The sequence below is a fragment of the Plectropomus leopardus genome, chromosome 13, assembly GCF_008729295.1.
Source record: "Plectropomus leopardus isolate mb chromosome 13, YSFRI_Pleo_2.0, whole genome shotgun sequence".
NCBI lineage: Eukaryota > Metazoa > Chordata > Actinopteri > Perciformes > Serranidae > Plectropomus > Plectropomus leopardus.
Window position 1 is genome coordinate 18,025,454 of NC_056475.1, and position 26,469 is coordinate 18,051,922.

The window sequence follows — 26,469 nt, forward strand, 5'->3', positions numbered from 1 at the left end:
ACAGCCGGGGAGTAGTCAAATAGTCCACGGTCAGAGAGAAAGAGCAAGGAAAAACGAGAGGAGACCCACAACCCGGGTTCAGCTGGGGTTTCTCCCCCTCAAATCAATTATGCTCGTCTCGCCGCTGTCGCTTCATCTCAGGTGTCCGCTTCCCGGTCGCTGAATGGCGCTGGTTACCGTGCAGCGTTCACCGACCCCCAGCACCAGCTCCAGCCCCTGCGTGTCGGTAAGAGCCGCCTTTATTGAATCTCCTTCAACTACCGCTGCCACCACCACGAAACTCAAATCTCTCTGCTGTCGAGGGCAAATTCAGGCTTCATTTCCGCTGTGTTTTTGTCGGCTGCTGACTGTCATAAAGTGCCTTGCCTTTGTACTCCTGCGCATGCGTGAAATATAGCAGCTCATCATTTTCTGTTATCAGTGTCGTTATCGCTCCCTCTAAACTTAACCTGCTCCAAAATGTTTTTATTACTTCCGTTTTTAAATGCATTGCCATTAGCATCGTTAATTTGAGTGCGAAGGACAGCTTCCCCGTCTGTTTATATTGTACTCCACTGTTGACATGGTTCCTGTAAGCACATTTCCGCCAGTTCAAAGGTCCAACTGGCAGTCAGCGGTGGAACAAGTATTCAGATCCTTTACTTTAGTAAAATAATACCACAATGTAAAAGTGCTCTGTTACAAGTTAAAGTCCTGCACTGAAACTTTACTTAAGTAAAAGTCAAGAAGTATATTCAGGAAAAAGTGCTTAAAGTATTAAAGGTAAAAGTACCAAATGCAGAAAAATCTTAAAAGTTCAGTTGACCAACAGAAAAGTAATTGCCAACTATTTTGACAAACATACAAGTCTTTTTTCTTTTCTTTTTTTTATAATAATTTTGAGGTTTGGGGATTATTTTTGTCTATTTTTGTCTTGTTTCTTTTTTAATAATTAAGTTTTGGGATGACTTTTCTAATTAGTTTTTTAATAATTTATAGTTTTTGGGTGTGAGGTTTTATTTTATTTTTAAGATTTGTCTGCATTCGGTACTTTTACTTTTAATAAATAATAGTACATCTACAGGGTTATACTTACTTTAAGTAACATTTTAAAGCACTTTACTTTTAGCAGAGTATAGTCACAGTGGTATTATTACTTGTACTTAAGTGAAGGATCTGAATACTTCCTCCATGACTTGGGGAAAAGTGTTTGCTGTTTGTCAGTATGGCAGCAAATTATACTTCTGACAGAAAAATGTTCTTTAGTCACAGAGTAGTAGTTAAGCTACAGTATCTATCTAGAAAATGTCAGGCACTTCCGCTTATAATAAACGACCTGTGACGCATATGAATGCAGGCATTTACTCTTGCATTATTGTTGTGTGCCGTCTTGGTATGTAAACACAGTTGTGGACGTGTGTCTTTCTCTTTGTGTCTCCATTTGTCTGTCTCTTGCCCAGACTATCTCTCAGTCCTTGTCTGCTTGTTTCTCTACCTGTCTGCCTCTCTCTTCGTGTGTGTGTGTGTGTGTGTGTAGTTAAGGCAGGAGTTTGCCCATGCAAAGCAGAGGAGCAGGTGGTTTTCGTGTTGCTATTCTCTCTGCTTGTCTTGTTTGTACAGAAGCAGGGAACCCCACCAGACAATCAGGAAGTAACATACAAGCATACGCACTCTGTCTCCCATTCAAAAGGTGTTCTCTGTGTGTTTCACGCAACTTCACACACTTCCTGAGTATGATCTGAGATGGTTGTTATAAGGTGGCAAAATGAGTATACAGAACGTCATCACGAGCTGCGCTGAACATAGCCTTACAGCCCAGTTATGGAGGTGACTTTAAGTCATGGGACTGTAGTGTAGTTAATTTACAGCCTAGCATTAGCTTTTTACTGGCGATTGCATTAAGGCTTCAAAAATCCATAAAGTGATGTTAAATTGTCAAGATTGTCTTGCTGAACAAAACGTGTAAGTATCTAACAATGTATATTTGCCACAGACCTTATTTTCTGCAATAATCCAACATTTAATGGAAAAATCCTATTGGCTCCTTGATGATGCCATCCCTGGGTTGAGCAGAATACTTCGAAGAAAGTTATATCCAATATATATAATGTTGGCATACTTTTGACGAGTAGGAGTATCATCCGGGAAGAAAGTGTAAATATCTGTACTCGTGGTTAAGGAAAATCCTCATGTAGGTATCTGTGTTCAGTCTCTTACTGTTGTGATCAAAAATGATCTAAAGTTCAATTCTGAGTTGCTGTGTAAATAGTTTTCTGATAAACAACAAAAAGAGCAACTTCTGATCAACCCATATCAACTCCAGTTTTAAAAAACAACTTCAGGCCCACTCATTTCCTGTTTTAACCCCCTCCACTCAGAAAAGATACAGATACAGATAATTCAGTCAGCTGAACAAATACAAATATAAATAATGGAGTACTTGCTCATCTCTATTGTGTATGTTTATGTATAGTTTTAAGTGTTATGGATATATTGTCATATATTGTATTTAAAGAGAAAATAGCCAGATAAATCAAGTTGAAAAATTCAGTGTTGTCATGAAGTAGTCTTGCACATTGATTTGCAGCTTTGCCTGCAATGGCCTCAAACACCCAAGAAATAACTATCATGGTATAAGTGATTACTAGCATAATCTTTTATGCGTTGACAACTTTATCTCACTTCACAGGATGTACTGGCATGTTGCCCAGCCCTAGAGTAAAATCAGAACAGAGCACTTTTTTTTTTTATCTGTTTCCTTGCGAGATCGGCCTAGGAGAAGATTAAATTTGTGGTCAAAAATGTGTTCATTCCCATTCCCCCCTTTTTCCCCCCATCACAAAGTTATTTTTTATTTTTTTTTACCAGGAATGTCAGACACAACATATCTCTGAGTACCGTGGCCTTGATAGGGACCCTGTCCTTCACACCTTTTGTGTTTTCAGAGTAAAACAGGTTCTGTGAGTAGACCTAATGATAACTGTCTTGCTGTGTAAGCACACACATTATAGATAATTTGCTCTTCCATCCAGAGCAACCCAAATGTATATACAGTATGTGTAAGAATTTATAGATCAACAACATTGAGCAATCAGTGTCAGAGTGCCATGTCAAAGCAACTCAAACTATAGTTTCCTTTGACTGATCGCATATGTTAGAGATGTGATGAGGAACCACCGAGCTCAGGAGTCTTTTATCACGACAGGAACGTGAGTTGTAAAAGTGGAAGAAGATATGCAGATGTGTAATTTAGCAAGGTGAGACAGTCAGGGGTGGTGACGGATGCATTTGGAAACATGCTTTCAAGTTGCAACCCGTACACGCATACAGTGATAACGCATTGCACAGACATGTCTGGTTTCCTGTGTCTTGCTGTCATGTGATGTGTGTGTGTGTGAGTGTGTAAATTCTCATGAGATGCCTGCTAGTAGTCTTATTTTCTCCACCATATTTACTTGAACCTTGGGTCTTATTTGTCAAGCCTCACTGGTGTGTGTTTGCTTCGTAATATGGGTGTTTGCAGGGAAAACACACACACACACACACACACACACACACACACACACACTGTACAACACATTTTGCCTTTAGGGGAGAAACCTCGCTAGTTTTAACCCGATGACTCTAAATGCTGAAGCTTGTGACTCTCAGTGCAGCACAGACTTGTCTCTAGCCCTGCAGATCCCTGCCCAGCCTGCACATTTCCATAAGCTTAGGAAAAATCCTTTCACATTTTCATACATGCAAAATTCACAACAGCCGAAACTTGATTCAGTCTAGCTACCTGAAATAATAACTCCACTATTACGCAATATACAGCGCAACTAATCAATAAAAAAATCAGAAATATGCTCTTACTTGTTCTCAGTGTTGCTTCACAAATACAATTAAGAAACCCTTTTAGGACACATTGGTTCCAGCATCACATAATTTACCTGAGCTGTTTAACAATCCTCAAGATCTGTTTTAAATAGGTGTTGTACAGTGGAGCTGCCCACATTAAAAACCTGCTTTGTATAATGTGGCAGAGAGACGTTCTGCAGGTGTCACAAGAACCTGCAGTAAGTTCTGGTATCCAGAACCTTGTCTACTTTACAACAATAACTATGCCAAAACGTAGCCATTAATCAAATATATATCGATATGTTGCATGCAATTTGCATTGGCTACATCAAACATTGCTGTGCATTCATAAATAATGATAATAATAATAATTCTGTGATTTTATTTTTCATCAAAGCTTCTGTCAGAGCAAACACATTTAGGCAGCCCTGCAGAAGGTCATCTTTTTGTTTGTGCTCATCAGTCTGTAATCCTTTTATTTCCTTTATGAAGCTGTTAATGGTTTTGTAATGTTGTTAAGGCTAAAGCCTACATACACTGTAAACGAGATAAGTGCCAGCCAGGCCCTGCAAGATAAGTGCGAAGTGTTAATCTGCCACTAATCCTTAGCTCTCTCATTTAGCAAAGCTTCATATTCCACAATGTGATTTGGATTTGTCACTTATTCTCGCTTCTCGTTTCCTCGCTTGTTTTTGTGTGTGAATGTGTTATTCTCTGACCGGCCACACCTTAAAAACACACTGAGGTCATTTTCCTGGAGAGTGTGCAAATTGAGTTGAAACTGAACTCGGCATCACCACCCTCTGCTCAGACAGCAGTGAATACTGTTAGATGCTACTTGCACATCTAATATGTGTGTGCATGTATATGTGTGTGTGCTTGTGATGATGGAATTACAGAAGCTGCTTTTCGTTTTACCCAACATAGAACGGTGGGACGATTCATTTACATTTTGTCTCGCTAAATGTTTGAGTCAAGTGGAAGCTCATTTTAATGTTGCAAAACCATTTTTAAGTTTTGTTTATGATCTCTCTGATCTGAAAGTGGGCTTTGCTAAATCGTGATTTCATTGATACACGACTTTTATAAAACAAGTCTCATTCTTTTACAGAGCACCATAAAAATCTGATGGATCTCTGCAAGACTAAAATTATACTCAAGATTGCAATTATTGCAATTTTCATTCTATATAAATATCATAAATACTTCTTTTACATCCTTTTTTTAAAAACTGTTTACAATATCAAGTATTTCCTGCCAGAGTAAAAGTATGTTTTTAAGTGGAATGTTTTTACATTGCTGATAAGAGCTTGTATATGAACTTTTAACATAATAATATTGTCATGTAAACAGAGTATCGCATAAACATCCAAAAAAATAATATGTTGAGTTTGATACTTTGATACGAGTTACGTTGTGTCTTTATCCCCAAGCTCCATTATTAGCAGTTCAATATTGTACTGTGTTTAATGGGGTGGGGGAAAAATCGATGCAGCATAGTATCGCAACTTTTTTGCTTGGCATATTGTGTGATACACGCACTTTATATAATAAAGTATATGGCGAAGTTATTATATAAATCATTAATATTGCAATTGCAAACTTAACTTTTGGTAGTCTACTAGAACAATAATATCAATTACTATCAATTTTCAGTCCACTATATACAATTTGGTGCAATGAAAATGACTGAACTGAGAAGAACAGACTGAAAACTATATCTTATTAGAGGACAAAAAAGTGTTGACAAAGATTTCCTCTAGGCGCATAGCTGAATTTGCAGTTGAAAAAAACTAATAAATTGCAATATATTGCAATATATGTAATTTTCTTATTTTATTTCTGTAGGAGTCGGGTAGTGGGGAGGATGACCGTCGCTCTCAGCCGAGGAGGTAAGATATTGACAGATACAGTGCAGCATCACCTGCTCTGTCTCAGACAAAGCTTCATCATCTTTTCCATCTGTGACTTTGGTGCAAAAAATTGTCTCTCACCTATTTGTTTGTTGATTTATTTTTATGTGTATTTATTACACTTGCTTAATTATTATTTTTGTCGGAACACATATCTGCTTATTACTGGTCACAGTTATTCACATATGAATGTATGACACACTTTCATATATACGCAGAAACACAATACTGCTATTAACAAAAACAACAAAAATCTGCATTATATTTAAATAATGTTAATCAGTTTTATACATCTTGTTTCAATGTCTGTATATTTCGTTGCAATTTGTCTGTTGAATTTTGTTCCAAAGCAACTTTTTCCACAAATATTATGTGCAATGGGATTTTGACGTTATAAACCAGGAGCTTAGATGAAACTGACAGTGTACTTGAAATGTAGCGCTAGGCCAAGCAGTTAAAGACACGCTCAAGTGTCTGAAAGAGGGTGTGTTATAGGGCTATAATAGTTCCTGTTTTTGTGCAGGACCATCATGTTACAGGGGTCACGGTTTGGTGAATGCAGCTGCATGCAGAATATTTGATATTTAGATTGATGCACATAATGTGGAGCCAGTGAAACACCAGAGCTCAAAGACCCACCTGTGATTTGCCAGTCAGCTACAACAGCAGCAGAAAAAGAGTTGTTTTAAAGACAAGGACAGTGTGTTGGCATTGCTCCACCATTGTATAAGGTCTATAAATGGAAACACATCCAAAATGCTAACACAGATTTGACACCATCACCCAGATGTGGCGATCACTGTGACGATAAATGAAAAAAATCTAAAACAGTTGGTATTTAGATTGCCGTTTAGCCAAAGTGGAAGTAATTGTAAGACTTCTAATGCACATTTTTTTCAGTTATTAGTTTGTATTTTCTGTTTCACGGCATCGATGTAAAAGACAGTTTTGACCTGTTGCCTTTTTTTTGTTGACTGTTTGGACAGTTTAATACAAAAGTGTTTGAAATGTCCGTTATTTTTTTTTACTGAAACTATGCAACCAAATTGAAGTTGGGCAAAATGCTACCTTAGTCTCCAACATGAGGATCTCTTTTTTTTTTTTTTTATTTCTTTGACACTGGCAACTCTGTCCAATCAAAATTAAGGAAAAGAAACATTTGTTTTTTAAAATTTTTTCGTCAGTATAGAACTTACACCAAACCATGACTCTCAAATTGTGACTTCCTTGTACCATTACACCCTTAGCTTGTTTTTTCGTCACCCCATACCCTTGACCCTGACATTGCCTGACCTAGTCGAACGGGGGAGAAAATGGAATTTACCTGAAGAAGCACTTACGATTAATCATTAAATGTGTCTGACCCTGCTGGAGGATTTCCTTCCTTACTGATACAAAGAGCTGCGGTGTTATTGTGGTGCTATTGTGGTCTCACAACCCTGTGCTGTCCCATGTTGCCTCTGGCATTGGATTGGAGTTGGAATCTGGTTTATCCTGTTTCACTCAGCCACATTTACAACTGGTTTCAGTCCACCAGAGATCAGCAATTTCCTTCTACTGCCTACTGTGTTTATTTGTACTAGATACACATGATACCAGTGAACCCTGACTTCCATCTTTGTTTTATTTGGCCCTTTAATAACAGATGAAATCCTGACATCCTCTCATGTATAAGATAATTAATTGTGGTTCGCCAGCTATCCATTAGAGGGCAGTAGGCTCCCTGTGTGTCTGGTCTCTGTATGTGGGTCAGGGGAGCTGCACTGCTGATCCAGGAGCAGATTGGTAGCCCCTCCCAAAGTCAGAGCGCCTCTGTGTCTGTCTGGTCATTGGAGCTCTGTGCCATCTGACTGAGAGGGCTTTCTGTATTTGTGCAGCTGGGAGTGAAATCTATATTCACATAGCGGGACTGAGTTAGTGTGTGTGTGTTTGTGTGTGTGTGTGTGTGTGTGTGTGAGTGTGAGAGAGAAAGAGGTAGGTCATTTTTATAGTATTTTGTAAACTACTTTTATTTTCAACGTCTTGTTTTGAAGTCCTAAGATAAAATGACCATTGTCTGTTATGCTCCCCTTTCATTCAGCCACAGTTGGCCAAATGTGTCACTGGAAAGCTGGATCCTCTATGGAATATATAACACCATTTTTGTTTGGACTTCAGAATAGCCTTTTTTGAATTGGTTTTATAGGTGAGGAGCTGTATATATTGTATATATACAACACAGTATATATACTGCAGGGGCCAGGAGATAATGTAATTTGTTTGTTCTGAATGGGGGGTGTTGTTAGACATAGAGATTGGTTCATTTACTGTTGTTTGAACCTGCTGTTTATGTGCTGTTTGTCAGTCTTACTGCTCTGGGCAGTGGCAGCTCACCACCTCTGTAGTGTGAAAATGTATTTCAAGTAGGGATGCACGATAACATCGGCACTTCATCAGTATCGGCAGATTTTTGCTTTGAAATGAAATATCGGAATAGGCCAAGAAACTTATTTCTGCCAGTATCACAAACCAATATTTTTCTATTTATTGACAAAGTGAACAGGTATAAAGCAAGTTAAATTGATCTAATTTTGCAAACTGAATGAATGTCACATACACTAAAATTAGCAGCCCTAATTTCAATACATTACCTTGTAGCTTACTAACATTTTCATTCACCCAGCTCAGATTGAGGAGGAGATGGTGTTTTACATGTCCACATTTTTTTTTTTTTTTTAAATCTGCATCTTGGAAAGCATTTTAAAAAATCTCTTATGGTGACTTAAAACTCTGTTTGTGTGTACGCTTAAATGTAGAGGTTTCAAAACTATCTGTACACATGTATACAGAGTCTGTATTTTCTGGTGATGCGTAGAGCTGTGGAAAGACACAGAGATGCTGACTGAGATTTAAACTATTCACCTTCCACCACACCTCCTTCACCGGCATTAGGCAGAGAATGATAATGAGGACAGTAGAACTGTTAACATGGACACACACCTCCTACTATCATATTGCTTTGCCAACTACTCTAATGGTCAACTGCAGTTTTGTACTATGGGTGGGATTAGCTAGTCACCCCAAGTCACATTGACTGGATATCTTAATGTTTTTTGGGGAAGAGGAAAGAGGGATTTTGTTAAATGAAAATGGACTCAAAAAGATTTTTGACGTATTTTCAGCATATAGCAAGAGATAAATGAACAACCAACACAGGGACATGGGATTAAACTTGTAATGTATTTTTCACTTGTAATGTCTAAGCTAAAGCGATGGTGTATTCACATACCGATGCTCTCAGGTTTGTTGGCAAAGAGGCAAAAATGATTCACTGAAGGCGAGCCTGCATACTGAAATACTGAATTAATGTTCCCAACTACTGACGTCTGTGCCTGTCGTGCAGTAGCAGACAGCAGCTGCTGCAGAGCTCATCTCTGACACAGGTAGTGACATTCATTCAGACTGTAATAAGGCTTTAGTGATGCAGTGTGTCTGTCTGCATGAGTGGGGGCCCACTGCAGTGCTGCTGATTAAAGTCAGTGACATCAGCAGAGAAGTGACGTCAGCTACAGAAGCAACGTCACTGGAGCACCTGCAGGGGAGGAATCAGAGGGAGAAAGAGGAATTAATTGTAGCACTTATTTCTGGTGTTTTATAATCTACATTATTCTCTTGACAGATGAAAAAAAATGCGCTCAGTATGTATTTGTCTAAATGGGAAGGACAATATTTTAATATAATAATTTTTTCTACTAATTTCCATTTTGCTCACTGTTAAGTATGCATGCCTCCAAGACGCCCCAATAAATCATTTTAAGTGGCTTTGTTGTAATCTGATTTAGGTTGTCTGGCAGATTGATTAGACTATAAATAATCAGATTGACTTCCTGTCTGTGCATAACAAATACAAGACTCAACTGCTCAGGATAGATGTTAATCAATTTTGTGTGTGTGTGTGTGTGTGTGTGTGTGTGTGTGTGTGTGTACTGAAGGTGTTTCTATGCTTCGTAAAAGCAGTGGGTATTTTGTGTTATATATGTGACATTGTAATCTCTAAGGTGACTGCCTGTGTGTTTGTATACGTGGAGACATGAGCAACAGAGGAGTGTCTTGTGTCTCTCTGCACGTAACAACCACATCGCGGCCTTCACTGCTTGTCATTGGACGGTGTGAATTTCAGCAGTCAAATGAGAGAACAGTGAGAAGATGGAACTTGAGAGATGGGTCCAACACCACAAACAATAAGCATGTGAGTTGCTGGGAGTCTATAAAGAGGATTGGAGTACAGGATTATGACACATGGCTGTTCCTAACTAGACTTAAAATGCCTTTTTAACTGATGTAACTTATATTTCATTGTTGATGAGACACTTTTAAGAAAGAGGATGGGGAGGTGGGTGTGATTTTTCTGGTTCAATGTGATAAGAAAGTCAGAAAAGAAAAAAAAGGATAGGACAAGAAAATGAAGGCTTTGCTGGACACAGTCAGAGTTGACCAGGAAGCTGAGGTTTTGATTGGGTGAAAGCTGATTTAAACTTGTTTGAAGGCTCTATGCAGAATCAATGCAAGTGGCCTAAGCTGTTGTGAGCATTTATACTTGTGCGATGGGGTGTCTATGTCGTGCTACGATAACACCTTCAAAATGCAAGTTGGCAGTGGGATTTATATGCAACTATGAGAAGTGCAGTACAGTTTGATTGACTAAAAACATAAAATGTGGCTTAATAGTGACAATATTAAACAAAAGTACAAAATTCATCTCAGAAAGAACTCATAAGGTTCACAGACAAAACAGTTGTCATGCACTAGACATGTTTTTCCCACATTTACAACATGCTAACATTATAAGCATAAGCCTATGGCATTTCCCGTTGCACAAATGAATCTAGCGGCTAGCAGACTTTCTCTCAACTCCTATAAAGCCAGGATAAATCTCACACTTTAAACACTTTAAATGCTATTTTGTGGGGGCTTTATTGTCATCACAATTTATTGTTTTTTTATCTGTAAAATATAAGTAAATAAAAGCTTTGTTTTAACAAAAATGCACGTTTTTCTGTTTAAATAAATGTGAGGTTTGTGTCGCCACGACATGTAGTGACATTTCTAGGGAAGTGCACGTACGGCGTCGATTTAGTGCTGAAGTATAACCCCAAGTAAGTATCAGATTAAGTGGTTGTCATAAGTCAGTGACAAAGGCCTCCTGATGCGTATTTAAGTCTCATTAGTGTACCTTTTGTTTGCTTAATATTCATCTTGTTCATTCTAAACTCTTGACCCTCTGCTATTTATGTCTGTCTCCTTTAATGCTTATCGTTACACCATCTAATGTATGTTCTATGTATGTATGTTAAACCACTGAGAGGAGGTCATGTCCGTAACATCATGGAGATAATTGACCCACTTTATCTTTCTTCTGAATCTCACAACCAAGCTGCTTGATTAAGGAGGATCAAGGACAGCGCTTAAGTGTATAAAAACATTAAAGCACACACAGCCCATACATATTGCACAGGCCAAAGACGTACCCAACAGAAAAACACCACTGCAGTTGTTGTTTATCCTGTGTTATGAGTTTGCAGTCAGGTGCAGTGGCAACACATTTTCCCCGAGTTTGTAATCTATCCTCTAAATTGAAACCACAAGGCATCAACAAGCAGCATAACCAAGTCTAAGGTCAAGTTTCTCCTCAGTTCATGTGTCCCCCAATGTCTCCTTTTTGATTTCTCAATCTTTTTTCCGTTGTTGTTGTTGTTGTTGTGGTGCTAGTGCTGGAAGCAGCAGAGCAATAGGTGTCAGGTGTCTGTGACTCTGGTGGTTTTTTTCTCTAAAGGCTACAGACTTAGACGTGGTTACACAACTTCCTCACAGACAACACAAGTGTGATCAGTGTGCTCCACGCTGTCGCTGTGTGTATGAGGAGTAATTAATGCTTAATCAGGGGAAAGGCTGTGTGGACGTTAAGTTACCAGGTTTCTGATGCTGTTGTTGCATGAGGAGAGAGAAAATAGTCAGTAGGTTTGGATGTTACTGACAAAAATGACACTAGCCCACAACCAGAAAACCCTCCTCTGACAGATAGATATATTATGGCCTAGTGAAAAAGCACATGGGTATATTGGAAAATGTAGCTTTTTATTCGCCTCATGGTCCATGCTCAAAATGTGATTCATGTCGCTGAAAGCAGACCTTTGGTTAAACTCTGTGAAGATTTTAAGAAGCTTCATTCTTAGTGTAGAAAGAGAAAACTACGCTTTTGTTTTTTTGTAACATCAGATGCCGTTATCTCCTATGTAAGGGGTCACAAATGAGACAACATTTTAGGCAATAGCGGACACGTACTTGCCAACCCATCTTGGGAAACTCCCACTTTTCATTGCCCTCTCTTGTTTTTTTTCCGTGGCTCATAATTCCCCCGTATCCATCCCGTAACCCAGTTTATGACAACTTTTTCCCCTTTTGAGACTGGTGTGACTGCTGATGCACTCTTTTTCTTTGTGTTGACCGTGTCAAGCCTATATAAGTCTGATGGGATGGCTGTGATCTTCCAGATAATGAAAACAAAACAAAAAAAAAAAACAAACTTAAAAATCAGACAATCAAGAAAATGCTATTGCCATGTTATGCCACTGTTATTGTTTATAAACCGCTGCTGAGGCATATGTTATTATATGTCACACTAGAGGATGACATATGGTACATGTCACCCCTCATTTGATTCCACAATGTTGGCATGCTATCTAAAAAATCACACTGGAGGATTGCGCAGTCGTTTGGCTCTGTGTAAAAATGCAAAGGCAGAAGTAGGGACTTTGTAGAGGCCCTATAGGACAATCCCTGTGTAAAAAGGGCTAGTGCCTCATAACCGGCTGGCCCAAACCTAAATTCAGTGTAGTTCCATAGTAATGTACCATAGGTCTTTGACCTGTCATTTTAAAATATGTTCACTATACAAATGCCGTGAGCATGAGCAGCAGCGTTTTCAGCAGTCACATCCTGTTGCATGGTATGCAGCCAAATTTACCTCCAATGTACATCAGGAACCATTGGGTTTCATGATGGAAAAGGTTTTTTCGTTACATCTTAGAGCTATTGCAAACTCACATCTTGATACATTTAAAATGTTTTATTTACACAATGGAGTGTAACAAAAAGTATACAGTTTAATGTGTACAAATAAAACAATAGCAAAAAGCCAGGGGGGTAATACATTACATACAAATATTTAAAAACAAGACATATCAAGCATTTTGATAGCCTCTTTGTTAGTTGATTCAGTGAGTAGTTTCATATAATGTTCAATATCCTTCAGAAAGGCAACAATATACATTTTTTTAATTGCTAAACTTTATATTTATGTATGAAGTACTTTGCTGAAATTATTACCAAATTAATAAACAAAAATGTTTTGTCTTTTTATTTTGGGTAATAGAGGGATCCAAACACCACATTTCCCCAGAATTATGTAAAATGTTTATAGATGTGGTCCATGATGAATCTGCAAATGTCCCCCCATAATATCTTGGTGTGAGTACAATGGCACAAAGGAGCCTTTTTTATGTTTGTGCATTTAGTGATAGGCAGGGTATAACTCGTGAACAATTTCAAAGGACACCTCCTAAACCTTATTCACAATCAGTATTATGAGGAGGCATCCACTGTCCACTGTGGCACTAATAACCCTCATACAGCTTTCGACAGACGGCTGTTTTCAGTGATTGGACCATATGTGTCTCCTCCCCTCACGCAGCAGCTTTTACCGCAGCCTGCTGCAGATAAATGAAGCTGTGTTACTGAGCAGATGTGAAAAGTCACCTGCTCGGCTTCATCAGCATTTCTAAACATGCCTTTGCCGTTTTCTGAATGTGATATCACCGCGCCTTGTAAAAGTCGTGCTTAATATCGTGTTTGACGGATAATTAATTTAGTCTGGGATGTCCATTAAAAGCAAAACATCAAAGTGAGACTTCAGCGGAGCTTCTGCGTTTTCACAACCAGCCAGCCAGCCAGCCAGCCACCACTACAGCCACTGTTGGTAATTACAGCCCGCATCTGTGCGCCCTGCTCCGGTCATCAGAGCAGCGATGCCTCCCGGTGTTGTTACCGCGCCACGGAGCTCCTCAGCCGGCTGCTTCTGCGCCTGCTGCGGGGTTCAGATGAGACCTTATTTCACCGAGAACTCCGTGATCTCTCAGGGGGACATTTATCAGCTGTAAGTTCACACTGTGCTCAAAGCCCCAGGTTTTCTGTCTACAAATATTTAACTAATAATCGCTGTAGCATCTTAAGGCTATTGTATTAGTATGATGCAGAGGTGGAAGTATTCAGATCATTTACTTGAGTAAAAGAACTAATATCTCACTGTGAAAATACTCTGTTACAAGTATAAGTCATGTACTGAAAATGGTACTTAAGTAAGTAAGTATATTTAGGAAAAGGTACTTCAAGTATTAAAAGTAAAAGTACCCAAAAAATCTTTAAAAAAAAAAAAAAAAAAAAAACAACAAAAAACCCAACACATTAAAAATAAATTTAAATTTTTTATTTAAAAATATAAAACACACAAAACTAAATAAAAAAAAAAAAAAAATAGACGAAAATACCCCCAGAATTCCAAATTATCAAAAAGAAGAAGAAAAAACACCCTAAAACAAATTTGAAAATTTTAAAGAAAAAGAAAAAACATCTCTCAAAATTCAAAAATAATAATCATAATAAAAAAGAAAAAGACTTAAATCTATATCATAATAGTTGGGAAATAATTTCCTGTGAATGGACTGATTGAATAATCAACTTAACATTGCATCTGTACTTGTATAAAGTGTTTAGTAATTTCATTTATAACGAATCATCTTATTTTAAATATTTCGCTCTCGAATGTAGTGGAGTTAAAGTATAAAGTAGCACAAAAACAAAATACTCGAGTAAAGTACAAGTACCTCAAATTCATATTAGTGTAGTACTTGAGTAAATATACTTAGTTACATTCCTTTACTTTTGAGATGCCTAATGAAGACTGCTCTAGTTTTGAGTGGTTGGACATTTTTGTACAGGTCATATTCTTAGTTGCCCTGCTTTCCAGTATTTGGTTAGAGTTATCTGCCATGACAAAGGCATGTGGTTTTCCCATGATGATTAAAGGGAAGGATATGACAGCACAGCAGCAGCAGAGTCAGAGGCTGCAGGAAGAGCTTTCCTTCCCTTTGCTCCAGATGCCATACTCATCTGCTCACATGCACTCTCCTACACCCACCTTTTCCTTTGCCTTTTCATTTTTTATGTGACTAAAATGCATCTCGAGGGGGTACAACAGGAAAGACACTGTGTACCTGCAGCAGATTGTTCAATAGTCATAGGATGTGATTATTCTGCCAGCCGAGTGCCTTCAGGGAACAAACACTGGGATTCACACTGGCATTTTTTGGCTATTTGTGTGTCTGATTAACCAAGTCAAGACAAAGTTTGCTTGTATAAGACATCTGTCTAGTAGAGTCTGTGTTGACAGACGTTGCTACCCTCGCTAGTTCAAATATTTAAAACATTTTTCGGTATTATTGTATTAAAGGAACACTTCGCTGATTTTCAACCAGCTTTTGTCTCCAGACAAAGTGGGTAGTATCTGTAGATGAACTGTGGTAGACTTTTGTCTTGATATCCCTCCAAATATGGGAGTTTTTTTAAGATGTTGGTTGAGACTGTGTTTGGAAGAAAATGTAACATCACATATGCAGTTTACACAAATATCTAACATCTGTTTTTCTAACTCTGAACTGTAGGTGGATACTTGCAAAGCCACCATTCCTCACTCATGAATCGCTTAGTCTTCCTTTTTGTAATTGCTCCTCTTCTCCTTCGTTCTCTCAGCAGACGGTGACAGAATGGGACTTCCTGTTTCTGATAGTTCTTTCTGAGCCTTGTCCTATATTTATCGTAGACTTCAGTTGCGTGGTGACATATACAGACATCCACGGATCACAGGTGTCAGTCGTGAATCTGCATTGAAGGCATTGTTCCAAAACACAATGGTGTAAGCTTAATCCCAGGGCCAGAAAACTCTTTATTGGAGTTGCTCACTAGGATTTCGACCGTGATTTAAAAGAACGCTAGAGCAACATCAGAATCAAAGGAATGCATTGAGAATCTTAAGTCTATTACATAACTCCGTTGTTTAGAAAGCAGCAGCACCAAGTAGCTTAGCTGGAAATTTCATGCCAGGTGGTGGTTCAGTTAGATGCAGTTATAAAGACCTAAAGTCTCAGCCACAGGCAGTTCAGTTGTAAATGCCTGCAGGGTATAAAGATAACAGCTGCTGGTTCGTATGAAGAAGAATTGGTTAAATGAGTGGACAGTTTTTTTTTTTTCTTTATGACTCCATATGTTGTCCATCTCGGTCCATGTCATTTTACGAACATGTCCGGTTCAGTTAAGCCAGCTCATTATTGAAACCAGCTGCTGTTTGTTGTAAACTGCACAGTGAAGTGTATTGAGCTCATAAAGGCACACAAATCTCTCCATTATTGTTTTGTATACATTGTTTTTACAGGATGTCCTATGTGTTTTTAAAGACAACAAAAGATTAAATCACTATTATTGAAACACATTCAGCCTTTTGAACAAAATATATCATGCTCAATATTCAGCAGATGTTTTCACGATAGAGAGCGAAAGCTTCTGCTTTATTAAGTCAGGGAATAAAAAGACATCTCCACAACACCAACAGCAGTGTCAGCTTTGTTGTCAGTCACTGTAGCAGTAAGAGGACAACAGGAAGTGGTCAAAAGTTCCCATCACAAGTGTCTTTATTTTGCTTATTTAGTCCAACCGATGCTCCCAGCCAAAAATACATAGAGTTTACTTTCATGAAAGATTGAGAATTTAAAAAGCTGAGACTCTGCCACTTTTACTTGAGAAACTATTGAAACAAATTTAAAAAAATGCTGATTATCTTTCTGACAATGAGCTAATCAGTTAATCCAATAACTGTTTCAGCTCTACAAAAACTTTATGTTTGTAAAAAAAAGAAAAGAAAAGAATCTCTTTTTCTTTAACTTAAAAAACAGTTTTAGTCAATTGTAGTGTTTTTGTTAGGGAAAGTTTAGTTAAAAAGTCACTTTCCAGGATGAATCTTATTACTATTCATGGTGGTTCTCACTCACTTTATTTTTTCCTCTCCTTCTGTCTAGCATCAGTGAAAGTTTCCTGACAGTTAAAGGAGCTGCTCTCTTCTTACCTCGAGGAAATGGCTCCTCTTCGTCAACTGCCTCTCGCTTCTCACAGCTGCGCAGCAAACATGCAGGTGAGGTAAAAGGTCTACCTTAAAAACAGGTGACTCTCTGCTGTCATTTATGCAGAACTATATTTCTTGACAGTGATATAACATGCATTTTTATTATCCTCATCTTACCAGGAGACATCCAGCAGCATCTACAAACCATGTTCACTCTCCTCAGACCGGAGGACAACATCAAACTGGTGTGTACACACAGTAACGCAAACACAAAATTCAACCTTAAGGTTGTCAATCAGCTGTTAAGACATCGTCTGTGTTTTCCCTGCTCCAGGCGGTTCGTTTGGAGAGTGTCCACTCTCAGATCACCCGCTACATGGTGGTGGTCTCAACCAATGGTCGTCAAGACACGGAGGAGAGCGTGGTACTGGGAATGGATTTCAGTCCTGTGGACAGGTGAGACAACAACATACTAAAGTTTATATTTGCCTGCTTGTTTTGTTACTGTGCATTGAGTTGTTTATTTATTCCTTCCCAGCTCATGTTCTGTGGGGCTGGTTTTGCCCTTATGGAGTGACACGTTGATACACCTGGACGGGGATGGGTAAGAAAATATAATAAAATACTCAAAACATGTTTTAAGTACAGAGCTAACACGCACTTAATATCAGGGTGCTAAAATGGCCGAGTGTCTTTTTTTTAATTTTTATTTCATCTCTGTCCTCTGTGCATCTCTCTCTTCTTGCTCCCAGGGGTTTCAGTGTGTCAACTGATAACAGAATCCATGTATTCAAGCCTGTTTCTGTGCAGGCCATGTGGTAAGTCACACTGCATTAATCACACATCTCTCCTGTAACTGTTCCAATGTTAGCCAGCTGGCTATTTTTTTTAACTGTAGTTCTTTGACAAGATGTTTAGAAACATATAAGATGATAAAAGTCACAGAGCAAAGACAGCAGGGCACCATAAATAAAGCAACAGCAATAAGAAACAGCAACAGCACAAACAAACGGCTATCCATATCTGCCCTTTCACTTTTTACAAGTGTTGGTAGCTAAAGCATGTCCATGTCATTAGTTTGAAAGTTTGTCTTGATCTACAAACTCTCTTCCCTTCACCTCCTGTCTCTCACTCTCATTTTTCACTTACAATTACTCACTCGCAGGTCGGCCCTTCAGTCACTCCATAAAGCATGCGAGGTGGCTCGTTGTCACAACTACTTCCCAGGCAGCTTGTTCCTCACCTGGGTCAGCTACTATCAAAGCAGAGTCTACTCCGACCAGGCACGCATCAACGAGTGGAACGCCATGCAGGATGTGCAGTCACACCGTGCCGATTCGCCCGTTCTCTTCTCTGATGCGTAAGTATCCGGATCATATGGAATCTTTTTGTTTTTATTTTTCATTTTCTCCCTCCATTTTTCAACATGATTTTTCTCTGTCAGTGGTTCTACAAAATGTGAACAGGCTCTACTGGGGGACATAGAGCAACTGCAGGTGGGATGTGGATGATCAGGGGAAAATATGGAGTGAAATAAAGTTGAATGAATAGGATTTATATAAGTAAAATAAACAAAGTTTGCTAATGCTATCATACTTACCTTTATTTCTCTTAAATTCAACATGGATCCTTATTTTAGTTGCCTCTCCAATTATTGTTAATGATTGATAGAAAAAAATTCTGAAGTGAGAGGGCATAAACCTTTTTTCGCTTCTGCAGGGATGTATGACAGAAAAAGTATGAGAACCACTGTTCTGGATAATATGGTCATAATTATGTTTGTATGACATTAACATAAAAATATTGAAAGATTAACTGTCAAAATTAAAATCGCAACTGTTCTGTATTTGTGTATAATACACATAGCACCATAAAGGAGTTTGGTCAGATGTTTAAAGCATTAAATGGACCTGCACTTTGTTCATATATTTCAATGTCATGATGTTTCTGCAGACCTACAGAAAGAGAGCTGACAGAGCGTCAGATCAAAAGCAGTTTGAGGGAGATCATGATGCAGAAAGACCTTGAGAATGTCACCTGCAAAGAGGTGAGTCCGTGCTTCATATGTTCACTAAACAGATGCATCCATCGCTCATATTTTTGCAGTTTTGCAGAGTTATTGCAACAAAATGGGCCTCTCCCAAAAAGCAATTGTTTAGAAAAAATGACATTTGAGTGTCCTGTTTAGTCACCAGTACTCAACTGTAAAATGTAATGCATTTCAGGATGAGATTTGCTGTTTTAAGACTGAATTGATGTGGTTTTCTGTTCCCTGGCTTGATGTGTTCTGTAGATCCGAACAGAGCTGGAAATGCACATGACTTGCAACCTGCGAGAATTCAAGGAGTTCATCGACAATGAGATGATTGTCATTCTGGGCCAGATGGACAGTCCTACAGAGATCTTTGATCACGTCTTCTTGGTAGGTTGACTTGAAACACCTCCGGAGTACCACTGCTACATTTTAAAAAAGTGTTGGTCTCATTACACTGAAATGCATTAGATGAGGAACTGCCAGAGCGACTAGATCACACACTAATTGATAAGAAACATAAAGAATAGAAAGTGTCTTAGTTTTTTTTAGGTAAATGTATGAACATTGGTTGTGCGTTAGGCTTAATCCATGTCTGGGCATCCTGGCAAAATATGGGATAGTCTTGTGTAATTCTAAGGTTCTCTAACTTTTAAGGTACTTTGTTCTTGTTTGGTTTGGAGTGGACATTGGATGTCGGGCATGCCTTGCAACAGGATTTGAGCATTATGAAAAGCTCAGTTGAGGGCTCTGAACTAGTCTGAGGATTGCTTTTGTTTCCTACAGGGATCCGAGTGGAATGCATCCAATCTGGAGGAGTTGCAGACGAGCGGGTAAGGAGGGGGACAAAAACAACAAAACATAGTACAAGCTGTACTGGAGTTAAAAGAAAACAAACATATGATAAGACTCTAAAAATCAAATGTTTTGTGTTAAAAATATTCAGTCAGTGTAAAAAACCTGCATATCTTCCTCATCGTCTTCTAATCTTTCCTGTCATGATTCATGTCTCATTCTCACTCAGGGTTCAGTACATCTTGAATGTAACAAGGGAGATTGATAACTTCTTCCCCGGTGTGTTTGAGTACCACAACATCCGTGTTTACGATGAGGAGGCCACTGACCTGCTTGCTTATTGGAATGACACTTACAAGTTTATATCAAGAGCCAAGTGAGTTTCAGATGACTGCTTATTCTCCATTTTTACTCTCATCAGCTCATCTTGTTAGAGCAGTGACTGTTTTTTGTCAAGTTGTTGTTATTTTTAAGGAAATTAGCTCCTTTGAAAAGCTGCCATACAAAACTAATATATCTGCTTGGTTCTTCTTATCTACTCCAGGAAAGCTGGATCTAAGTGCCTGGTGCACTGTAAAATGGGCATAAGTCGCTCAGCAGCCACAGTGATAGCGTATGCCATGAAGGAGTACGGCTGGGATCTGAAAAAAGCATTTGATTACGTCAAGGAGCGTCGAGCTGTGACCAAACCTAACCCCTCTTTTATGAAACAGCTGGAAGAGTACCAAGGCATACTGCTGGCCAGGTACCACATCAACACACACAAGTATATTTAATGAGGAGCATGGCATCAACAATGCATGGACTGCATGATTTGCTAAGGCTAATGAAATTAAGCCACCGATCAGGATGAAACGGAAAGGTGCACACAGCTAAACTACTCTAAATAGCTTTTAAGTATACTATGCAAGATTCCTCTCAAAATCAATGTGTGGACTCATACCTAAGTCATCCCTCTCAGTTATCACTTAGAACCAATATGAAGTGTGTGGCATTGTAACTGTCTGCAGAGACTGCCCTCTGCTTATATTTTCTTATTTTACTATGATCAGGACCCTATTGGGCACAGTGTGCAGGTAAGGTAGCAACTTTAAAAAAAAAAAGTTGCAACCAGGCAGACCAGCCAGTCGCAAGTTACACTTATCAAAGACAAATATAGTGAGACAAAGCTGAGGGTGGCTGAGGTTTTCACATTGGCTAGCTATATTGTTCACAAATGGTGTCTGACAGTTCCTGCATAGTATACCTTTAAAGATGTGCTCTATAACTTAATGCAGTATTTTTATGTGCAATTTGTACTTCTCAAAGGTAGAAAAAGGTTTTTGAATTTGCCCACTATTTAGTTGTAGTCATGGTTAAGTTCATGATGTTGCCCATAGGGAACCAGCTTTATCTCACAACATTGAGGTAAATATGCCAAACCGAGCCTGAGTGTGATGTATGATGCATTTCTAACATATAAAGCTGCTCATGTTTTTTGCCTATAAAGGTTGGCAGAACAAGCTGTGAAAAAAACACTGACACGTTGTCACCAAGTTTTTTTAGTGACATGTTAGCAAACAGCTGCTGATTTACACATAGTAAGCAGAAACATAGTAACTATAGCATTAATTTGGAGTTACGTCTCTGGACACCTTACAAATATAAATGTGTGTATTATTCTCCTTTAACTCTGGTCTGTTCTCCGCTAACTGGAGAAATAGGCCTCTTCAGCTTTCAAATGCTCCACTGTGTCAACCAGCAAGTGGCTTAACTTTGTCCGCTTGCCATTGGACACTGGACAGATCGTGTGCACCTGGCTTTTCACTAAAAACAGCTGCTGGCTGCAGCTGTAAAAAAAGTTGATGAAAGCAGACTGGAAAACCAAAACAAAAAATTGAGCCCTTTAATATTATACATAGTCACCTTGTCATCTGATCAATTTTTAAATTAAGAAATTATTGATTAGTGCAGCTTTAAAATGCATTCCATGTCAGTATCATATTTATCTATGACACAATACATTTAGCACAATACCATTATGAAGTTATAAAGGAGTAACATAAGAACATAAGAGGACAATATAAAGTTGTTTTTTTGTTTTTGTCTCTTCCAACCTCTCCCACAGCAAGCAGAGGCACAACAAACTATGGCGTTCTCACTCTGACAGCGATCTGTCTGAGCATCATGAGCCACTATCTAAATCTTACGCCCAGCCGCACAGCCTGGGTCGCTCCGACCCCCATAACCAGGCCAATAGCATGCCTGGTCCCTCTGTGAAGGAACTTCTTGATTCACTGGGAACTTCGGTCAGCACTTGCAAAACAACACACTCCATGAGCCAGCCTGATACTGGCATCCATTCCAATCAACTCAGCTCTTCTCTCTCTGAGGGGGTGGCGGCTCTATCAGGAGATGCTGAAGCTCGAAGGCTCAAGGCTCCTTCTAATTCTGCTGTAGTCCAAACCATCCAGTTGGACCCCCCTTGTCCCCAGTCCACAGCTGGCTCTGTGTCTCTGCTATCTTCTCAGCTCTCCAATGGCTTATGTGACTCTGAGGAGAAGCCCTCATCACCTCCTCTCTCCCAGCCAAGGGCCGCCACTGTAGTGCCCAGTCCTCAAAAGACAGACATGGTGACTGTTGCACAGTCTGTTGTAGTGGGCCAGCCTCACCCGCCTCCATCCGTTCACCACCACCCCGTCTCCCCTGCTCCATCCCCAGCTCCAGTCTGCATGGATGAGGTTATTAAACCGCAGGTGCTGTCCTGCTCTCTGCCTGTGATCACACCGATGTTCGTGTCAGTGCCTGAGCCCATGACCACACAAACACCAAGCACACAACAGGCTGGACCACAGAGTCTGTCCGCACAAGTGCCTGTCAAAAAAACAGACTCTGACCAACGGATGTGTTTGGACAGTTTAGCAGCACATCCTCCCTCCACTAGTGATTTTATCAGCTACCCCAGTGCCATTCCACAAGACAACGAGTTGTTGTTCGGCCACAGCGCAGATCACATTAACTTTTTCAGTGCCAGAGAAAAGTTTAAGGGAATGAGTCAAGATGGTAAAACTCAGTGTGCTGCAGTGCAGCAGTCACCCCAGCTAAAGAGTTGCGGCAAGGAACAACAGCTGCCTCAGGAGGTCTCCACTAGTGAGGAGAAGGAGGAGGAAAAAAGAAAGGTAAGACTGCTGCCTGTAGCAAAATGTTCCAGAGCTACTGCACACTTTTTTTCATTGCAAACATGAAATTATTGTCTAATTTTTGAGCCATATAGACTTTCTTGAGAGCATCTCATAGGCTCTTGTCAGGCTCTGACAATGGTCTTGGTGTTTGCAGATAAGTGTGCAGATCTTTTGATCCTTTTTTTTAAGATGCACAATGTAATGTAGATTGCCCAAATAATTTAGGATAAAATATAAATTTTACGACTTTTGGTGTATAGTTTATTGAACTAAGCTGTTAAACTTGGTCTCAATTTGGTTTCTTTAGCTCTTGTTTTCTTGAATCAAAAGTGCCACCTAGTGGCAACAGGTGGAATGCTTTATGCAGAGTATCTGTCAAATAAGAATATGGTTTACTTGCATTTCCTTTTAATACATCTATGGATATATTTCATCTTTTATCTGGCATTTAAACTTAATCATATTTGATCTGGTCTTTGTAGGAAATGATCATCCCTGTGCAGGTCACAGGACTGAAGCCTGCAGTGCACACAGAGCCTCAGGGCTCCCAGGACCAGGAAGTGAGGAAGTCAAGGCAGGAAATAGATGGAGACGTTTCATCACACAAGGAAGCTGAGAGTGTTAAAGAGGAAGTGAAAAACAAAGAAGAAGAGGAAGAGGCCGCTCCTGGTCGTCTTTACAGCGATTGGACAAGGGGGTCCGTGCGGCGCGTCACACGACAGCTTGAACAAAGATTGAAACAGGAGCACGAGACTCCGTCACCCTCCTCATCTCCACCGTCCCTCTTCGGCAACCCCTCCTGTGCTCAGCGGCGTCCAGCTAGTGTCCATGCTGCGACAATGTCCAATCCACAGGATGGGTCAGTTGGCTTGCAGGTGTCAGAAGTTAGCAGTGTGCAGGAAGAGCAGGAGGATGACAGGAAGTTTCGACCACTTAAAAGTGGTAATGTAGTTGAGATGGAGACACGAGGGATTAATGATGGAAGCACAAAAGAACACAAACTCCAGCCTGCTGACACTAGACTGTTCTCTACCTCTTCTCCATTCCACCGCTCTGCCCATTCTCCCTTTGCCTCTGTCAACTTCCTGTGTTTGGAGGGCGTGACAGAGTTGGAGTCAGGCACAGACTGGGACTGCTTCACAGAGGAACATCACAGTGATGTTATCATGAGGGAGACATGGGAGACTTTGTGCGAACTGGGTGCCTTCCTGCAGCAGGTGAGCATGGACGGAGCCTGTAAGGCCAGGTGTGTGGACCAGGTGTTTGACTTTGGTGCTGGAACCACTCAGAAGCGAGGCAGCAGCGTCCAGAAGAGGGTCAGAGAGGTGGAAGCGAGGATTCGCCAGGCAGGACTGACACCTCCATCCCTGATGAAGCGCTCAGCCTCTCTGGCCAAACTCGGCTGTCTGGAGCTACTCGCCAATGACCTGAGTGAGTGGGAGTTCAGCCGCTCCTCCGCAGCCCCGTCCTCCACAGAACCTCCGATCCACACAGCTAGTGAGGAGTCCAAGAAGCAGCGGGTCCACCGTTCTCCCTCCTCAGCTGGCAAGCAGCTAGAAGTCCTCGGAACAGGTGCGGAGAAGCTCTCTGAAGCTGGAGAAACCTCACCAGGAGTCCCTCCACAAGCTAGTCTGCAGAGGAGAGAATTCCCGAACTCGGACCAAAATTCTCTGCACATGCCTGTGCTGACACCTGCGGCAACAAGGCAGCAATATGGAAGGACTCACCCCCTGAGGCGGCTTAAGAAAAGAACTACTAGTACCCTGTACCACACCATGTAACCCTCACTGTGTGAGTGCGTCTGTGATGTGTGTGTGTGTGTGTGTGTGTGTGTGTGTGTGTTTGTGTGTGTGTGTGTGTGTGTGTGTGTGTGTGTGTGCGCAAGAGAGAGAGAGAAAAAGAAACAGAGAGGGGGAGAGGGGGGGTTCATGCACACCTGTGAATAATGGAAATCAAGTGCATAATGTTGGATTTATTCAGCAAAACAAACCAATGCCTCTTGCCTTAAAGGACATATTAAAACTGTACATTTTATCCCCTGTAGATCCGCCAAGGGTCTCTGTGAAATCTGAGAAACATTTCTCAGTGCAAGAAAAGTGATAAGGCTATGAAGGGTCCGCTGAATTGAAATTAAAACTATGAGTCAAATTGGGTGACACGCTGTGTAACACTTTCAGAAGAAGTCACTTAAAAGGCAGCAAAAACAATCATCCAAATGAATACCTTTTCACAAATATTAATATTCCTGAGCCTGCACATATTCACTCTTCACATCATTGCTGGTTCCTCCATCATGAACTTGATATTTACTTGATCGCTGTTTGTTCATTGAATAGTCTGACCTGATGTTAGGTGGAATGTAGCCTCCGTTTTCCTCTTCTCGTGATGTCATGTCTTCATCCATACTTGCTAGTCGTGCTGGGTAGCTGCAAAGAAAATGCTATGGCTGGTTCAATCTGACAGACAAATGAATCTGCCTAACATATGTTCAACACTCAGACCTCTGTAACCTGCAGATTTGCGCCAAAATGATCATGTAACTTTGATTCATTGGCAGAAGTACTTTGTTCTGACAAATAATACCTAGCGAAGTCAATTCTGCTGTCTGGAGACTGATTTTAAATGTTATATAACAGCAGTGCATCTAAACGCAAAGAGCTCAGGTCGGACCACACACACACACACACACAACAGATTAATGTTTCCCCCCAAAGAGAGGTGTATGCAGAGCTGGTGAAAGGAACAACAACTGAAAATGGCTGCATAATTCTGCAGCAGCTTATTTAAAAAAAATGCAAAGAGAAGAGGCATGCTATTTGTTTTGTTTGTTTGTTTGTTTTAACTACAAGATACCTCAGTAAGTCTGAACCAAATCTGACCTGCACAAACATCAGGCTCTGGAATGTCTCAGTCTGAAACAATTTCAACTTACTCGATGAACTGAAGTAAACTTCTCTCGTGTCCTCTCACCGTTCTGATGCCGCTCAAACTAGACATGTTATGTATGTATTACTGTGTGGGAGAAAAGGTAGGTTAGGGGATTGGGAGCTGAAGGCAGAGTTTGTATTTGTGAGTTTTCTGCTTTGTTCTCTTTGGGATGTAAATGTCTATATTGTGAGTGTTGACATTTTAGGAACTCGACATGTTTTTATATCTGGTTTGTGTCTGAGAGTGCGACTGTGTAGCACAACTTTACTACGTGGGTGTGTACTTTTCTTTTTTTAATTATTCCTTATCTGTTTTGTACACATTTTAGGAGTGTGCCTGTGACTGGCAAGTGAAGCTTCTCTGCAGTCTATCAGAAATGTCTGTACAGGGAGGTCTGTCATACATGCACTTTACTCCCTTTTTGTTTTTAATGTGGCTTTTTTCTTTTTATGTATGGTTGCTACTTTGGGGGAGCATGCTTAGGTAGTAGCAGCTGCTGGGTATGTGTGTGTATTGTCAAAAACTGATTTTTTTTGTTTTATTTTAAACTATCAGTGTAAATATTCTTTTATATCATGTGCTTCAACTGTGACCATTAAACAATGGAAATTA

At 39.9% G+C, this 26,469-nt stretch overlaps 1 protein-coding gene across 2 annotated transcripts; it reads left to right on the plus strand.

Annotated features, from left to right (window-relative positions):
* ssh2b (slingshot protein phosphatase 2b) lies at positions 1 to 26,469 on the plus strand. 2 transcript variants are annotated; one of them, XM_042498724.1, is made up of 15 exons: positions 1 to 226; positions 5,671 to 5,714; positions 16,898 to 17,010; positions 17,122 to 17,186; positions 17,276 to 17,397; positions 17,480 to 17,545; positions 17,694 to 17,759; positions 18,107 to 18,301; positions 18,895 to 18,988; positions 19,235 to 19,363; positions 19,760 to 19,806; positions 19,998 to 20,144; positions 20,313 to 20,513; positions 21,876 to 22,926; positions 23,412 to 26,469. In XM_042498724.1, exons 1-15 carry the CDS (start codon positions 164 to 166, stop codon positions 24,708 to 24,710), a joined length of 3,702 nt encoding a protein of 1,233 aa, XP_042354658.1. In that variant the 5' UTR covers positions 1 to 163; the 3' UTR covers positions 24,711 to 26,469. The 2 variants fall into 2 exon arrangements, with proteins under 2 accessions (XP_042354658.1, XP_042354657.1); XM_042498723.1 differs by lacking the exons at positions 1 to 226; positions 5,671 to 5,714 and adding an exon at positions 13,578 to 13,926.

Coding starts and splice junctions, on each gene's coding strand:
- ssh2b (XM_042498723.1), top strand. CDS start 13,799: ATGCCTCCCGGTGTTGTTACCGCGCCACGGAGCTCCTCAGCCGGCTGC. Junction 13,927..16,897: donor CAGGGGGACATTTATCAGCT/GTAAGTTCACAC, acceptor CCTTCTGTCTAG/CATCAGTGAAAGTTTCCTGA. Junction 17,187..17,275: donor CGGAGGACAACATCAAACTG/GTGTGTACACAC, acceptor TCCCTGCTCCAG/GCGGTTCGTTTGGAGAGTGT.